Consider the following 12,758-nt stretch of genomic DNA (forward strand, 5'->3'; position numbering starts at 1 on the left):
CTGATAAGGCCCAGAGATGTGGAAAGAGCAGCCAGACCAGTGGAGACAGAGGTGCCAGTTTCACAGCCACTGTTTTGTCCTTGCCCTTGTTATTCTAGGAGAGGAGAGAAATAAAAGTAGTCGATTGTTCCCTTTAAAAAAACAAGCTTCCTTTGGGGAGAATTTCTTGTCTGAGCTCAGAAAAGCTGAGAAAGGCAGCGTGGAGCATGTCACACTTTGTCCCGAGATCTCGTTACAGCGGGTTGTTTTGCTGGCCATGTGTGACCTGCTGAGCTGGGACAGCTCTGCTGAGCTGGTAGAATCTGAAGGGTCAGCCCATGGTGGCCCACGTAGCCCCTCTGCTTTGAAAGAACAGCAGGTGGGCTGCCCAGGGGCCTGGGACCTGGACTGCGCCTTTGGCTGCTGGGACTCAAGTCTCTGCTTTCCTGGAGCTCCTCCCAACCCCGTGACGTAGGGGGCCTGGTGGCCCTGGGACACGCAGTGTAGCTTCCCTACCTGTCGCCTGCTTTAAGAGTCAGTTGCTGGTTGCTGTGCCCTTCTCTGCTTCTACAGGGCTCATGCCCCTGAGGACTTCCTGTCCTTGGGTGACAAGAAAGACAGCATCGAGAGCCTTTCGCTGCAGCTAAGGATCTGGCTTTGGAGATAAACCAACAGTCTGAGCTCTCCATCACGTCGCTCCTTTGCTCGTCACCGTGTGTGGGGATCTTCAGGAGGATCAGATACAAAGAAGCTGGAGAATGAATCCAAACAGCCCCCCTAGGGCTGCGGGATTCAATCCTCAGGAATTCAGGGTACAGACAATGTGCAGTTACGTGGCTGCCCTCGGGGATGTGGATTCTGTAGGGAGATGCTGCTCTTGCCAGCTGTGCCCTGTGGGGTCAGAAGCCCACCCCCCATCTGCTCCACACTGGGAGACAGGGTCTCTCTTTGTCTTTCGTTTGCTGTGACTGGGGCACCCCCCACTGTCGTACGGGCTCAGGCACCCCATTTGTTTGCTCCTAAATCTGCCCAGAATTCCAACTGGGCTGCTGGACACCCACCCTGCCCTCCACTCTCGTAAGACAATTGTGTGGAATGATCAGAGGGCCAGATTTCTCTTTCTGCGTTCAACACGGAACAAGCCAGATCCCGTGAAAGTCTGTTTTAAGATCAACATGGGGACTTCATGCAGCTGTGTCCCAGGGTTGCCTGGGGAGCCCTAGGGTCCAAGGACAGACTTTGGATCTGAGTGAGGTAATGGTGTCAATTGCAAGTGAGCGTCTCAAAGGCCGCAGCTCCCATTCTGATGTCCACACACCCGCCCCTGGACAGCCGGCAGCCTGACTCGGGGGCTGCGACTTGGGGCTCTGGACGGTAGTTTAGCATGACACTCTGGAGACCCCAACCATTTGGCCCCAGACCATCCACAAGTCAGGCACGAGAACCACTGCCCTCGGGATTGGGGTGCTGGGGCTGGTGTTGCTCTGAGTTTTCAGTTATTTTTGTTTTTTTTTTTTTGCTTCTCTCCAGTTCTCCAGCTTCCGCTCTGCCCTGCCCTCAAGCGACTCACCCATTGGGACAGAGCTCTGTTAACTTCCTTTCTCCCCCCCCCCAAGGGGATGTGTGCTTATTAAATTTTGTGTGCACATAGACTCCCCATCTAAGCAAATATCAAGGGAGGTGGAGGTGAGAGGGAGGTCTATTGGCCATCTATGAAATGACAAAAACAAAACAAACCCCAATGTGGCCCAGTGGGAGAGCCCGGGGTACCCACCCTTGACCCCTGGAGCAAGCCTTCCGAGGAGCCATCGCCTTGATGGATATTTACCTTCTTGGCCAGATCTCACCATGGAATTATAAGGAACTTAAGCATGGCCTGAGAGTATCTGTAGGAAGAAAAGAGGAGAGTTGAATTCCTCCCTTTCCTCTCTCTCTCTGACCCAGTCCTTGCTTCATAACAAAAATGCCCGGGGACAGTTCTAACAGAAAGAGCTGCGCTCCCTGAGAACGCTCACCCCGTTGGGGGCGTCAGCGCGGCAGCAGGTGCACACAGCCAGATCTGCAGGGAAGTTGGAAGCAAAGTCCTTCGACTCTCCATCCACCAGAGAGACACTAGAGATCCAGACACAAAGAGTCTGTCCTCGTCTGTGTCCTGAGGAGGATTTTCCAGCATCACCTGGGTGTCCTTACAGCTCAGTCCGACTCTGACACAGGCTACCTGGAGCTGGTGTGGACCCACAGGTTAAAGAGCAAGGTCCCCAACAGGATGTCCTGATTCAGACGCCAGCCACAGGAGGGGTCCTCAGACCACCCACACTTATGTCTGACTTTCCTACAAAGGAGGGGGTTTCCATGACCCCCTTCCTTCATGTTTCAGAATTTGCTAGAACAACGTATAGAGCTCCGAAAAGCTCTGCACTTAGGATTACAGTTTTATCATAAAACTGTTCATTAGAAACAGCCAAGTGAACAGACCTGTTGAACAAGGTGGTGGGGATGAAGACTCAGAACTTCCACACTCTCCACGAACACCGCTCTCTCCCAACATCAAAATGTGTACCAACCTGGAAACGCCACCGAGCCTTGCTGTCCAGATCTTCATATAAGGTGTCTTAGTCTGTTTCGTGTTGCTATAACAAAATATCATCCATCCATCCATGGATGGACTGGGATACTTCACAAGAAAAAAATAGGGTTATTTTAGCTTACCATTTTGGAGGTCCAAAAGTCCAAGTACAGTTGGCCACGTCTAATGAGGGCCTCACGCTGTGGCATAACATGGTGGATGTCTTCATATGGTGGAAACACATCCAAAAATAGCAAGTGGTGCAAACAGCAGAGGCCAAACAGCTGGGGTGGACTTGCTTCAGAGTAACTTGTTCACAAGGTAAATAATCCAGTCCTGAGAGCCCTAATCCTCTCGTGCAAGAGGGACATTAATCACTTAATGACCTCCTACCAGGCCCCATCTCTCAGTACTGTTAAGTTGGGGACTAAGCTTTCAGCCCATGAAACTTGGGAGCACAAACTATATCCAAACCACTGCATTGGGGTTTCATCACTGAGTGCAACTGATTAAGTCATTGGCCACATGATTGGATCCAATCTCCTGTCCCTTCCTGTCTTCTCGTCAGAGGAAGGCTGGCCCAAGTTCTAACCCTAACCCTCTAATCATTGCCCCTGTCCTGAAGCTACCTAGGGACCGACCATGGGCACCTGTCTAGGGGCTTCACTGGCATAAAAAAGTCCCTTCTATGGCTCAGAAAATGCCACAAATTTTCAAAGCTCTGTACCAGCCACTGGGGACAAACCTATTCTTTGTGTTTTAACACTGCCCATGTCTGCCTGACCTCAGATGGAAAGTCTTTATAGAAATCCCTGCTTTAGATGTGGCTCGTAGTTCTAAGGTTGACTTCAGGGAGATCTTGGTCCCCAGCACAGAGAATATTTTGGGAGAAGCTCATCTGAGGGGAACGCAATGAGTTTGGACAAGGTTATTCCAGATGAGACTGTAAATAGGGGATCGCATAATTTATTATCTAATCCAGGACACTTGCAAAAGTAGAAGGGAACCAGGCCCTCCAAGTCCTCAGCAGATTGGCCCCTGCACCGAGCAGGCAAGAGAGGGAGTGAGCGGGTGGAGGGCTGGGGGGGCTTCTGAGGAGCAGGCCTGGAAGAGGCACTCTTCCCTTCTCCCCCATGTTTGTGGGCAGAATCCAGGCACCTGGCCACCCCTAACTGCAGTGGGAAATGTCACCTGGCTCTTTGCCCAGGAGGTGCATAGAGGAGGTGGATTTTCAGTGCACACTTAGGCAGCCCCTACCAGAGCCTTCCTGGGATGTGCCAAACAGGCTTCTTGCCCAGGGCCTTTACCTTGCATCCCCACTGTGTGGACCATGCTCACCTCGCTCCCGAGGTTCCTTCAGGACTCTGCCTGCATAAAAGATGCCTTAACAGAAAGCCAAGTGGTCAACCTGTATGAGATGGGGAGCCCACTCTTAACCTGTGCTCCTCCTCTAGTTACTAAATAATAACTTAGCTAATCAGGCTTGTGCTAGAATTCCCAGAGAAATGGACCAAGATGGTGGATGGATGGATGGATGGATTATTGTAGGAATAGGTTCATGTAATTATGGAAGCCAAGATTAACAAAACCCAATGTGGTCTGCAAGCTAGAAGATCAGGAAAGCTATGGGGTCATTCATTCCAAGTCCAAAGGCCTAAGAATCAGATCAGCTGATGACAAGTCCCAGTCCAAGGCCAAATACACACCAATGAAACAGGGCCATAGGTATAAGTCCTGGAGTCCAAAGGCCTGAGAACCAGGAGCTCTGATGTCTTCAAGCAGAATACAGGTGACTCATCTCAAAAGGGAAGAGAATCTGTCTTTCCTCCAACTTTTTCCTTCCGTTTAGAACATTGGTGGATTGGCTGATGCTCACCCCCATTGGTGAGGGTGGGTCTTCTTTACCCAGTCCATCCATTCAGATGCTAATTCCCCCCCCAAACATCCTCACGGACAATTGCATCCCCTAACCCAGTCAAGTTGACCCCAAATTAAACATGCTCCTGATTGCATGTAATAGTCATTGACTCCAACTTACAGATACCTGGGAATTCACCCAGTCAACAAAAGAGCTGCAAAGACCAACCGGAAATCAGAGCCCATCTCAGATAGAGTTACAGGGACAACATGCGTTGGATACGAGCACTGAGGCCATCACCATGGACCCTGGCTGCCATGCCACCCATTCAGGATTTCGCCTTCAAATCGCTTCCTCAAGTTACATACTCCAGGGCGGAGGCATTTGGTCGGCTTTGACGCAGTCATGAGCCTGTGTTCCAGCTGCTGGGGGACAAGGAGGAGAGCCATCTGTCATGAGAAAGGGTGCTCTGATTCCCACCTACATAGGAATTCCTCCAAATGAGAAGTGTTCCTGAAAACCGGGCGATGACAATAAGCGAGGCCCACCACGACCACCCACAGCTGAACGTGAAATTCTATTGATGGCAAAATTTTTATGGTATTATTTTAAACGTGTGTTTTTGTACGTGTTGCTGTCACTCTCTGTTCCTCTGTAGGTGATTTTCTCTTGATCTCCGGGTTACTTTTCAGACCTTCTCTGTGTTTGATCACAATCTCACCAAACGTGGCTGGATGGGAATTTATTTGTTCTCCCCAGAATGCACTGTGCCTTTTCATTCGAAGATGTCGTCCTTTCTTTGGTTCTAGAAAATCCCCAGCCATTATGGTGTCAAATGCTACTTCTACCTTGTTATTTTTTTTCCCAGAAATTCCTGTTAAAAATATGTTGGACTTTTCATTCTTTCTTATCATCTCTTTACAGATAGTCACGTTTTTCTGCCAGTTGACTCTGTGCTGAATTTGAATATCAAATGCGTTGACCAGTTCCTTCATTCTCTCTCCAGTTACACTTAATTTGATGTTGAATTCGTTTCATTTTTATTTTCAGTGGTGATGGTTTTTAGGAAGTTCTATCTGCTCCTTTTTCACATCTGCCTTTTCTTTTTGCATACCTGCCTTGTTCTTTTTCTAGCCCTTTGATTGTCCCCTCTGTTATTTTAGATCTTCTTTCTTTTTAACTTTGTCCAGAGGCAGACTCCTGCAGTCCCTGTGTCTCCTCTCCCTTACACTCCAACTTCCTTCTCTTAGGTCTATTTTTTTTTTGTGTGTGTGTGTGTGTGTGTGCTGATTCTCTTTTTGTTGAGGGGTTATTTTTATTTTTTCTTTATCTTTCTATTCTAATTTGTTACATATAACAGCAGAATGCGTTGCCGTGCATATTATATATATAAAGCACAATTTTTCATATCTCGGTTGTATACAAAATATATCCCCCACCATTCGTGTCTTCATACATGGACTTAGGGTAGTGATGTCCATCTCATTCCACCATCATTTTTTATGCCCATGTCCCCTCCCTTCCCCTCCCACCCCTCTGCCCTATCTAGAGTTCGTCTATTCCTCCCATGCTCCCCTTCCCAATCCCACTATGAATCAGCCTCCTTATATCAGAGAAAACATTCAGCATTTGGTTTTTTGGGATTGGCTAACTTCACTTACATTATGTTCTCCAACTCCATTCATTTACCTGCAAATGCCATGATTTCATTCTCTTTTATTGCTGAGTAAAATTCCATTGTATACATATACCACATTTTCTTTATCCATTCATCTACTGAAGGGCATCTAGGTTGGTTTCACAGTTTAGCTATTGTGAATTGTGCTGCAATAAATGTTGACGTGGCTGTGACCCTGTAGTATGCTGTTTTTAAGTCCTTTGGGTATAGACCGAGGAATGGGATAGCTGGGTCAAAAGATGGCTCCATTCCCAGTTTTCCAAGGAATCTCATTACTGCTAAAATAGAAAAAAGCAGTCATGAAATTCATCTGGAAAAATAAGAGACCAAGAATAGCTAAAGCAATCCTTAGCAGGAAGAGTGAAGCAGGTGGCCTCTCTATACCAGACCTTAAACTATACTACAGAGCAATAGTAACAAAAACAGCATGGTATTGGCACCAAAACAGGCCGCTAGACCAATGGTATAGAATAGAGGACACAGAGACTAACCCGCTTAAGTATAGTTATCTTATATTAGACAAAGTTGCCAAAAACATACATTGGAGGAAAGATAGCTTCTTGAACAAATGATGCTAGGAAAACTGGAAGTCCATTTGCAACAAAATGAGGGGTGATTTTTAACAGGGGATCTTTGTCTTGTCCTACAGTGGGGGTTTATACTGAGAATTCCTGGTGCCCTGCACTGTGAAAATTTCCTTCTAGTGTGGTTTTGCTTTTTTCACCTCCTAGGTGCTTGGCATTGAAGTTAGGGTGGAAGGCAGTGGGAAAACTAAATAAATTTAGACATAACAAACCACCTCAAAGTGTTGGCCCAAGTCTCTTCTCTGTATAGGTGACCGGCCTGAGCTGCTCCTGTTTCTTTTCCTTACAAATCTTGAAATCCGCATGCTCTCTCCTGATTCAGGGCCAGGAATTCTGGGAGTATGCGTGTAAGAATCCAGTTCAAACAGGCATTTGAAAGTTAGGTAATTTATTGGCTCACGTGGTTGACAAGGGCAGAGGTGGCGTGTCCATGAGGTGGGCTCTGTAGCCAGTGAAATCATACCAGAGGCAGAAACTTTCTCCGATGTCTTTCCCTCATCGTGCATCTCTGCCCTCTCTAGAACTGTCACACACAGCTACCAGGTTAATGGAGCCTTTAGAATTACACTTTTAAATATTCTCTAGCTGTGCCTTGGTAAAAAAAAAATAATAATAATAATAATCCAAATCATTGTGTTTTAATCTGGCTCACTCATGTCTCCAATTTTTTCTCCCCGGACTCCCCTTTGCAGATCCTCAAATCCATTCCAACAGAGCTACACTTTTCCTCTCCCTTCCACCCTGAACAGTTCCTTCTCTAAATGGTATTTACCTATTGACATTGACCTTATCCATGACTTTTAATGTTCTGAGTCATATCTGAACGACTGGTGTACGTGTCTCACACCGTCCCTTTGATTCTCCAAGTTCTCAGAGGATGGAAGTCATGTCTGATTTATCTCCCTACTTCCTATGGTGCCAGGCAGCAGGCATGTCACACTGAAGGGCTGCTCCTATGGGTCTAGATGAGTTAAGATGCTCAGTCCTCTCACTGGCCAACCCAGGCTGGAGGTTCCTGAATCGCCTGGGGCAGCTACATGAGCTTCGGCAGGTTCTCACCAGGAAGCACTGGCTTTGGAGTCATGGTGTTAGTGCAGTGTAGGAGCTCAACCCAGCTCCATCCTGGCAGTGCAAATGGAATACAAAACAAGAGAGCGTGCCCCCTGCACAGTGTCTCCCTGTCCCCTCGCCCATTCCTGGGCCTCCTTGTTGGGCCCCACTCCCTAAGACTTCCTTCAGGAGACCCTCCTGCCCAGCAGCTCTCATCAAAGACTCATGCAGCTTCAGGATGCTGCATGTTTGAAACACAGTGAATCCTACCTGGCTGTCACCTGCTAATGAAAATGCCATGCCTTCCAAGTCCAGTGGGCATCTTGTCACATCTCTCTAGAGGCCCTGCATACAGCAGGTGCACCACATACATCTGTTGCTTTAAAGTGTCCATTTGAGCCAAGAGTATGCCCAGGACTGACCCCAGATTGGACAAAAGGAAAACAAGCGGGAACCCAAGGGAGTCACTGAGTGACCCTGTGTGTCTACAGTGGCCTGGTGCAGTGCCTGGCCTGTTGCAGGCTCTCTGTGTCAGTTTTCAAGTGAAGGAATGAATGAGTTAATGGGCACATCTTCTGATCTCCTCCAACAGATTACAACAGCAGTGACTTAAAAACAGCCTGCAAGAAGCATGAGCTGTATGTGAGCTTCCAAGACCTGGGATGGCAGGTGAGTCCTCTGGACAACAGGGAGGGCCAAGGTCCAGCAGCCATCACCATAGTCCCGGAGCTTCATGGGTGAGAGGACTCCTCTGTAGAAGTCCTAGGAGCCCTCGCAAATTCTCATGCTTCTGGAGTGAGACAGAGGTGGGCCAAGCGCCCACTGATACCTTTCTGGGTTCCCAAGCTTTGTGATCCCTCGGTTTCAATGCCCATATTCTCCCACACTCTGACCTCCTCCTTTCAAAGCCTACAGGGCATATATTTATTCTAGTATTTAAGCAAAGTTTAGCTGTTTTGAAAGGGGGCTGGAAAAATTTATCTACTAGTTAACTTCTCTAATGGCTATAAATAGATTCACCCCAACTAGCCAGATGAGCACCAATGTTTGGCTCCACACCCAAGAACCACCACTAGTTTGTAGGAAGCTAATTTAGTTACAGGTGATGAATGACAGAAGGTGGTTTTTATATGAGGGTGGCATTCTTGCTCAGCCAGGGTGCTCTGCAGGTTGGGGGTGTTGAGTGCATTTCAGTTTGTATTTTCAACCTACAATGGCTGTTGGGGATGCCACCCTATCATTAATTGAGGGGATCTTTACCTAAAGTTGGCTGCACGTGCAATCCCAGGCTTAAGGGGCGGATGGCAGCTGAGGTCCTGTGGGCCTGTGGAAGGAGTGAGGGATTGGGAGTCAGATGGACCAGGTTCACACCTGAATGTGAACATAGACTCATGCCTGAGCCTCCCTGCCTCAGTCTGCTAAGCCCCGCAGCACGGGCACCGCCTCCTCCCGGGGTTGCTGAGGGCACAGGAGCTTCGGGATGTTCACCTTCTGTTGCTTCCTTTTGCTTTACAATCAAGGACTGGATCATCGCGCCCAAGGGCTATGCCGCCAACTACTGTGACGGAGAATGCTCCTTCCCACTCAATGCACACATGAACGCCACCAACCACGCCATCGTACAGACCTTGGTGAGTTCCCAGACCCTTCCCTGGGGAACTGGGATGGAACCCAGACCAGTCATCATTTCTAACAGGACCCTTCCCCCCCCCGCCCCCGTTTCCGTTTTGGAACAGGTTCACCTTATGAATCCCGAGTATGTCCCCAAACCGTGCTGTGCACCAACTAAACTGAATGCCATCTCAGTTCTTTACTTTGATGACAACTCCAATGTCATCTTGAAAAAATACAGGAACATGGTCGTAAGAGCTTGTGGATGCCATTAACCCAAACCAGCTGCTGCGTGCACAAATCCTACTGTGGACCCCGGGATTTCATCTGCCTTAAAAAGACCAGCAGCGGGAGTGGGAAGCCGAGACCGTGACACCGTCTCATGCTGGTGCCTTACTGCTCTAGGAGGATTTCTAAAAGGACATTAATAATCCGCTCACTTCGTAAATGCCATGGGTAGTTGTTGGTCTGTAGGAAGCTGAGTCTGTATTTGCAGCATGAGGTCTGACAAGTGCAGGAACCTAACCCTGAAAGGCACCTCCCCCTGCCAAGACAAAGAACCCACCAGCATTAGCTTTGCTTTAGATTGTGGTGTCCATGAATAAATAGGGGGGAAATTTTTTTTGAAGGAGTGGCGTATTCTCAGCTGAAGTATGAGCTGGTGGGATATTAGGCGTCAAAGGTAGATTGCACAGAGGTAGTAGGAATGGAGGGGGAGGCCTGGATTCATAGATCTCAATCCCATTTTCATATGGGATCAGCAGCCAGGATGGGAACCAGGGCTCCAGGAAGGTGCCTTTTTAACTCCATGGTTAACTCTTCATGTTTGTGCCGGAGCTTGGCTGGAGTGAAGATGTCCTTATTCCAGTCAAAAGAAACCACACCCTCTTCACCCAGCTCCCCGCTAGAACCAAAAGGAGATGGCTCAGCCTCTGAGGCGAGGCTGCAAGTTGGGGGGAGCGCTTGCAGCAGCCTTGGTTTTAACTACGTCACATCTGAAAGCAGTCCCCACCTCTTCTTTATCAGACCAGTCTTTGAAAAGCTCGCTAACTTCAGGAATGTTGGCTCTCCCATCCCATCTCCTTCCTGAGCGAGGACCTTTGCCTTTCACTCTATGGATACCGTGTGACGGGGTTAGCACCCGGAGTGGGGAACCCGAGGAGGAAGGGGAACCCGAGGAGGAAGGAGCGCCTGACGTTAAGCATGGGTCTTGGAGACGGGCATACGCTGTTCATGAACAGAGATCACAGTTTCCTTTTGTAGAAAGTAAGACTCAGATTAAATCTTAGAATATTTTTTAAATGTCTTTTTCGCAATCATGTACTGGGAAACCAATTTCATACTAAACTGATTAAATAATACATTTATAATCTTTAACTGTTTGCACCTACAGCTTTTTTTTTGTAAATAGAAACTATAATTTATTGCCTATTTTATATCCATTCTGCTGTAACATTTAAGAAAAGACCAGACTTTAAAAAAAAAAAAAAGTTTATTTAGAAAGTAGAGTGTAAACAAATTGTACCACTTTGATTTTCTCTGAATACAAGACTCATGATGCAAAGCTAAAGCCACTCCTGGTGGCTGGGCTTTTCTAGAAAGCTGTTCGGTATTTTTTTTTTTTTTTCTGAAGGATATCTGTGAACCACACCTGATGAATAAAGATTTCCTTTGAGGCAGAGGCTGGCGGAGATGCTGCTTTGTTACCGTCTGCCTCAGACAGTAGATGTGGTCTTGCTTCTGAGAGTCCCCACGCCAGCTGCTCTGCGCTCGCTACCTGGGGATGACGCCCTGTGCTTGGGGTGGGGGAGGGGGCTGGTCGCCAGGTGGTCATCATGAGCTCCATCCCACGGGTGCTCATGTCCAAGGGTGCTAGGAAGGACGTCCAGTTGCCAAGCGTGGCCTGAGTTAGGAGGGGGCCGACACTGACCTCTGGGCACGTGGGGGCCAGCGCAACCTGCCGACGTCAGTCTTTGGTCTCGAGGTCCCTCTGTTGGCATATTAGAAAGCCGACCTCCTCCAAGGCAGACAGCACATAGCAGGTTCACAGGAGGATGACTGAGGAACAGAATCAGAAGCCATATCTCCAGGGGCTCCGGAGTGGAGCTGCAGGCCTGAGAAAGCCCCTCTGGTCCTGTCGCCCCAGGTGGCAGACACAGCCAGCATCTGCCACTGGCTGACAGGGCAGTTAGGACCAGACGAGTGGGACTTTCCTCCCCCGCACGCACTTTGTACGGAAGACATGGAACCCTAATGTTCACAGGGACCCCGGCTTTGTGTTCACACGAGCGGATGAAACCTGGTGCCCGTGTGAAGCAAACATGAGTCCCCTGTGATGAGAACTGCTGGGGGGGGACATCGAAGGACGGGCTCGGCACAAGTGCTGGGGCGCGGCCCACAGTGCCACTGCAGTATTATGGGGGACTTCCGCCCACAAGAGAAGTCAGTCAGTCCCCACAGAACAAGACTCAGCAGTGGCCACGAGGGTATTTCCCACGGGGACAGGTTTGTGTGTTGAAATCTGCTCCAAGGTACAAACCAGCCACATGATTAACAAGTCAGTTGTGACCTTCAGGTCAGAGAAAATATCACTTCTGCCACAAGGCCACCTCTGCAGAACTCAGGGGCAGTGCAAAGAACTATGTTTTTTTTGGGGGGGGGATGATGCTTTTATAAAAATCACTTGGGAGCCCAAAATAGTCCAGTAACTTCATTTCCCTTGACTCTTTTAGTCTCAGAGGAAACCCCTTTAATTTCATCAAGAAAAGGGTGGTGGAGGGGGTGGATTGCCACCGAGAACATTTCACTTGCACAGTGACCATGAGTGACACATTGGCTTAGAGGAACTTAAATCAAGAATCCGTAGAGCGAGTTGGCTTAAAAAAAACATGTGAAGGAGACACCACAAGTTCATACATTCAGCTTTCTGGATAACCATCCCTCGAACCCTGGATGTCCGAACGACGTCGCTCCTGTCCACCGGGTGTCGGGCGGCCAGGCAGGACAGGAGACTCCCCGGCGGGTTTCAGAGTTCGTCTTTCGCCTGGCGCAGGACGAACTGGTGTAAGGACTCCAGGTCTCGACCACCGCTGTGCTCACCGACTTTTTTGCCTCCCCGGAAAAGCAACAAGGTGGGGTAGCCTCGTACCTTTAAAAGGGGGTGGGGGGAGAGATTGAAAACCATCGCGCTGAGTCACACACAAACTGCGTCTTGAAACCAGACTGCCTTGAGGGCTCCACACTTACTATTTAGTCCAAATTCCATGAAGGGCTAGTGTCAAAGGGATGGTTTTACCCTCAAGTGGAGACTCTGAATCTTCACTTCTGGGGCGGGGCCTGGCGTCTACATTCCTAACGTGTTGGGGGAAGCCGTGCTCCTCTGCGCAGCACCCAGCCATGCGCTTTCCAGCTGCGGCTCACCCCTTTTCTCTT

The 12,758-nt window shown here is 48.8% G+C and overlaps 2 protein-coding genes across 3 annotated transcripts in view; one reads left to right on the top strand and one right to left on the bottom strand.

Annotated features, from left to right (window-relative positions):
- The window catches only part of Bmp6 (bone morphogenetic protein 6), a 163,238-nt gene extending 152,233 nt beyond the window's left edge, over nucleotides 1–11,005 (top strand). The window contains exons 5-7 of one of the 2 annotated variants that reach the window (XM_013359649.4): nucleotides 8,308–8,384; nucleotides 9,236–9,346; nucleotides 9,568–11,005. In XM_013359649.4, the coding sequence (XP_013215103.2) occupies nucleotides 8,308–8,384; nucleotides 9,236–9,346; nucleotides 9,568–9,699 (320 nt within the window). In that variant the 3' untranslated portion in view covers nucleotides 9,700–11,005. Of the gene's footprint in view, nucleotides 1–8,307; nucleotides 8,385–9,235; nucleotides 9,347–9,451 lie in introns of both variants that reach the window. The other variant, XM_005327483.5, reaches the window with a different exon arrangement.
- The window catches only part of Txndc5 (thioredoxin domain containing 5), a 35,955-nt gene continuing 34,002 nt past the window's right edge, over nucleotides 10,806–12,758 (bottom strand). The window contains exon 10 of the mRNA XM_005327482.5: nucleotides 10,806–12,474. Within this exon, the coding sequence (XP_005327539.2) occupies nucleotides 12,352–12,474 (123 nt within the window). The 3' untranslated portion in view covers nucleotides 10,806–12,351. The remainder of the gene's footprint in view (nucleotides 12,475–12,758) is intronic.

This window comes from Ictidomys tridecemlineatus, chromosome 8, assembly GCF_052094955.1.
Source record: "Ictidomys tridecemlineatus isolate mIctTri1 chromosome 8, mIctTri1.hap1, whole genome shotgun sequence".
In the NCBI taxonomy this organism is placed as follows: Eukaryota; Metazoa; Chordata; class Mammalia; order Rodentia; family Sciuridae; genus Ictidomys; species Ictidomys tridecemlineatus.